At 47.7% G+C, this 5,257-nt stretch overlaps 1 protein-coding gene across 1 annotated transcript; it reads left to right on the plus strand.

Annotated features, from left to right (window-relative positions):
- Nucleotides 1-3,086: 3,086 nt before the first annotated feature.
- LOC138822945 (golgin subfamily A member 2-like) lies at nt 3,087-4,673 on the plus strand. Its single transcript, XM_070015899.1, has 2 exons — nt 3,087-3,797; nt 4,119-4,673. The coding sequence occupies exons 1-2, from the start codon at nt 3,087-3,089 to the stop codon at nt 4,671-4,673; spliced, it is 1,266 nt and encodes a 421-aa protein (XP_069872000.1).
- The last annotated feature ends 584 nt before the right edge of the window (nt 4,674-5,257 follow it).

Consider the following 5,257-nt stretch of genomic DNA (forward strand, 5'->3'; position numbering starts at 1 on the left):
AAACTCAGCTTCCCAAGTAGCAAGGAAGATCTGCATGAGCCATCACAAGGAACACAATCAGGGACATCGGAAGGATGACTACAAACATCCCCCTTATATTGGATGAGTACTGGCTAGTACTTCACTGTACTTCCTCAGTAACCAGTACTCCCAAAACACTGAAATATTTGCACTATTTTTAGGTCAGGTAAGAATATCTTGGAAACAAAGGCAGCAAATAAGTTAAGGGAGAAAAATGTCCCCTGTTTTGGTTCAGATTGAAGAGTTCCATTGAGAAATCCCAGGAACAGAGATCTAAATAGAGTATGTCCATAGCAATTAGTATTTGTCTGCCTGTCTCACCTAAGATCTATCAAGCTACCACCCTGGGTTCCACATGGCCATATTGAGAACCAAGAGAAGATACATTGCTTCAGGTTATTAGAGCAAGGATGGGCTGAACTTAAGGAGGCTGATGCTCCAGAGATACAGAATATAATCTCACATGAAAATATAAACTACACCAATCAGGTTACCTCTAGTGAGAGTCTGGATTCAAATAGATATGGAGAACTCAAGTTGATTACCAGTAGCTTACAGTTGATCAAAGAATAAAAACTGGAGAAGAAGAGAGAAGAAGAAAGGTGGGTGAGGCCATGGGGAGCCATGAGTAAAGAGGGGATGCTGGTCAGTGAGCTGAAGAGAGTGGACGGATGAGAGTGGACAGATTCACAGTCACAAATGGAAACTTCCAGGAATGCTGAGAAATGAGAAAAATGAAAAGCCTGCTTAACTGCACAAGGTAAAAGCAGATTAGAAATGTTCTGCACTTAAGTAATTGTAACCTCATTGCACATGGTTAGGTGAGTCTTCATCATTCAAACACACAAAAACAATGAAAGGAAACCAGGGTTAAGTGAGCTCTTTGTATGCAATGTACTTGCTGAGTGTTTATTGTATTTTCTCCTTAACTCAAAATTACATTAATATATGCAGTTAATACCAGAAAATTCTGGTCCATCATTTTCACACTAGAAATCTAATGGAATATCTAGACCTACAAAATAGAATAGCTATCATCACATGTTGTTAACAAGTATTTAAAATGTAGGCAGTATAGAGGTATCCTGGGGGAAGCCCTTAAAGGGATCTGGGAGGGCTGGGGTTGTGGGGGAGAGAACAATACAGACATCCTCACTGGGTATCAGAAAGCCATGATGATTTCAGCTCAGTTCTGCTTCACTCCAGAGACAAACCCCAGGGAAAAGCTAGAGTATAACATGGCAGCAGGAGAGAAGAGGAAGAGCAGCAGCTGGGAAGCAGAAGACCAGGAATGGATCATGCTGACAGCCTAACAGGATAAGAAACATTGGGAATAACATGAAAAGGATTGTGAAAATGGAACTGGCTGGAAGAAAAGGTGGGGTTCTCTGGAGGGATTTCTAAACTGTGAAAGAATGGAAAACAGAGCTGTGAAGGAAGAAAAGGGAAGGCATGCAGTTCTGCTGTTGCAGATTGCTCATCTATTGGACCTAGAACCAGGGTTGATTGTTTATGGTAATGTGAGACGCAGAGAAGTCTAGAACCCACTTAAATCCTCTAAGGAATCACAGTTAGTGTGAGGGAGGCCAGGAGAGTTGACTTATAAAAACTGTGCACCTATCCAGCAAGAGCTGGATCCAGTAGGATGGGGGAGGATCTGCTGTCATGGTGACTCCACCCACTCTACCTGAATCACAGGATTCTGGCCACACCCCTGACTTCATGTTTTTCTGACCAATGGGATACAAGAATTGAGACCACGCCCACATTCCATGCTGCCTAGTAGCACTGGGATCCCCTCGATTGGCTCACAACACTAAAGTAGTTGAAAGAGGTAGAGGTGGTGAGTGAGTGTTGAGGAGGTGATTTTGAAGAAATAGTTGAAGGTAGACAGGGTTACTAGTGATACAACAGAGTTGATTTTAAACAGCCAGGGAATGTGCCCCCCCCCACCTTTGCAGTTCCAGTGCTGGTATGTCTGAGAAAAAAAAAAGAGAAAAAGTAGCTGAAGGAAGGAAACTACTGCAAGAACATCAGCAGAGGAATGGTCCTGCTAGACCTGGAGAAAACAAGAAGAAAAAAATGAAAGAGGGAGTTAACCCCAAGAAAAACACCGCTGGGGACTGTCCTTTACTCAAGGGTGCGGCCCAAGACCACGCCTAGCCTGAGCCTCTCCAACCCCTGGGCACTGTCACAGCTGCCAGGGTCCAGAGTGTCACAGGTCCCAATAACACTAAGGACCTGTAGAGACACACCTGGTGCTTGCCCTGGACTCTAGCACAATACAAAAGCGGCAGCTCTGCATTGAGATCGAACAACTGAAGCAGGAAATGAAAGAGCTGCAGGATCAACAGGGAAAAGACAAGGAGAAGATGGCCTGTGTGCATGAAGACCTAAAAGCAGAACTGGAGCAGCACAAGCTATCGATACAGATGCTGATTAGCGAAAAATCAGACTTACAATCTGCCCTGGCACACAAGCAGCAAGAGGCCAATGAAAGAGCACTGGAGCAGGAGGGTCTTACCAGCTGTCTGCAGGCTGCATAGCAGCGCTTAACAGAACTAGAAACAACATTTTCTGCAGTCAACACCACTCAGAATGAAACTGAGAACAACAACATAGAGCTCATGAAAGCCCTGAATTGTGTGAAGCTGCAGCTCCAGGAAAAGACCAGAAGTATTGAAGACCTGGAGGATGAGAACACGGAGCTGCAGGAGAGGCTGGAAGTGCTCCTGACACAGAAGGCCGACATGAAAATGCAAATCCACAAGTTCCAAGAGGAACTAGTGGAGCTGGCAGAGTTGGAAAGCCAACTCAACAACATGAAGGAGTTGGTGGCAAGATTAAAAGAGGAGAGACACACTTTTGTGGAGGACCTGAGGCTGGAGAGCTTCAAAGGGAAGGAGAAAGTACAGTAGCTGCTAGATCAGGTGAGCCAGCTGAGAGAGGACAAAGAGCAAGGGGTGAGGCAGGTGTTGGAGTTGGAGAGCAAGCTGGTGGAGCTGAGAGAGCAGCTGTCAGAGCTGTGGCACCCACAGCCACCTGCAGGGCTACAGGACCACACCATGCAGTTGCAGAAGGACCTCAAGTTCCTGGAGGAGCAACTTCACCTACAGGTGGAGGAGAATCAGAGCCTCAGTCTCCAGAGCCTGGAGCAGCAGCAGCGGCTGTGGATACTGGAAAAGAAAGCTGAGGATTGGGCACAGCATGCCGAGGACCTGCGCAAGATCCTGGAGACGATGGAGAAGGAACAGGAGACCTTGAAACACACACTGGTGCACAACTGCCAGCTGAAAGAAGAGCGGGCCCTGCTTCAGGATGCCTTGCAGAGGATGAGCGCTGAGAAGGGGGAGCTCGCCAGCATCCTGCACACAGAGCAGCAGGAGAAGACAACCCTGCAGGCAAAGCTGGATGAGCTGGAGGAGGAATTCAAACAAGGAAAAGACATGGCTGAGTTCAAGCACCAAGCAGCTGAGGATCTGCAGGAGCTGCATGACATGTACCTGGCCCAGGTGCAGGAGCTGAGCGCCTCCTGCAAACAGCACAGGGCCAGTAACCAGCTGCTGATGTCAGAGAAGGAGGCCCTGCAGCAGCACCTGCTGAAGCAGGGCCATCTGATGGACCAGCTGAAGCAGGAGCAGGTGCAGAACAAGTTGCTGGCACAGGTGGAAAGGGAGAAGTTACAGGACACTCTGAAGTGCCTGGAAGCAACAAGACAGGAGAATGTGCAGCTGCGGGCCCAGCTGAGTGCTCTGGCTTTCCCAGGGAAGATAAAGGCTTGAGCCAAGAAGATGACAAGGGTGAGGAGGCGACTCAACATGATGTGATTGACCCAGAGGATCTAGACAACCCACAGAGCTTGTGGGATTTTCACATGGACACACTGTCCATCGCAGAAGGCAGGAAGGCGAGGATGAGCTGGCAGCTGCAGGAGCAGCAGGCCCGCTGAAGGTGCCTGAGTCAGCTGGCAGCCCAGTGCCAGAGAAAGCTGGAGAGCCAGGCTACCTTCCCCCAGCGCTGCATCCACAGGCTCTTCGGCAAGAAGAAGCAGGACACACAGGCTCCCAAGAATCAGCTGCACATCTGCTTCCCTGAAGACTTGGCTGGAAGGGGCACACACAGAATCATGTGGACGACCTCCAACATCGCTGCAGCCAGCGGACCCAACACCTGACCACCATGGAAGAGACCATCGTGCTGTACAAAGAACAGCTAGAAGTCCTGGAGAAGCTGTGTCAAGAGAAAGACCAGTGTGTGAGCCAGCTGTCCCAGGAGAAGAGGAGGAAGAGGAAGGAGCTGAAGGAGCTGTTGCTGCACCTTACAGGGGAGAGCACAGAGTGCCAGGACATGATGCTGGCAGGCGCCCAGGCTGTGCTGCTGATGCCCACTCAGACCTCTCAGTCCCCCTGAAGACGGAGGTCAGGGAGGAGCAGCAAGTCTGTGAAGATGTGCATCTTCAAGAAAACTTGAAGCCTGTCCCTGGAGAGGCTGGAGCGCCTGGGCCCCTGAAGAGCCCCACTGCAGAGCCTCCTGTACCGCTGCTGCCTGCCATCCAGCCCCAGCAAGAGCCTACAGATGGGGGCGAAGAGTCCTGCCTCCCTGTCTTCTATAAGCCAAAAGCAGATGATGCATTTGATATCATCACCATCTAAAGACCTGGCAGCCACTGCCTAGACAAGTCGACTCCTGTCCTCTTGCAGGACATGGCAGTTGGGTGGCATTTTCTCGATTCTTGTAACTCTGGGGGAGGAGAAGGGTAACAGTAACAGAGCAGCCAATCCTGAGAGATGGCCAATCTTAAGGAAAGTATATTGGTTGCTAGTGAAATGTCCCAGGTGATGTTTTTTACAATGACTAAATTCGTTCCATGAATGAAAAAGATGGGAAGTGATGGCATAGTTTTCACTTAGCATATTGTCTTAGTGATACTTTATAAGTCACATCTCTATTAACGTTCTGGTGTTTGTGATACATTCTTATGCTGATTTATGGCATACGTTTCATAATTCTTTAATATTTTTGAGGAGAAAATTTGTGTTTTTTCCCCTCAACTGAGTTATTTCATCATTTAACCTTGTATGTTGGTGCATTCATGCATTTTAAATATTGTGCACCGGTAACAAATTCTTTTTTTAAATTTTAATCCGACATAATGCTAGTACAGTGAGCTGAAAAAAAATAGTACAAACTGTTAAAAGGAAAATGTTGATATACCTGACAACTTGGAAAAAAATAT

Source organism: Dipodomys merriami, unplaced genomic scaffold, assembly GCF_024711535.1.
Source record: "Dipodomys merriami isolate MVZ:Mamm:240054 unplaced genomic scaffold, mDipMer1.0.p SCAF_1191, whole genome shotgun sequence".
Lineage (NCBI taxonomy): Eukaryota > Metazoa > Chordata > Mammalia > Rodentia > Heteromyidae > Dipodomys > Dipodomys merriami.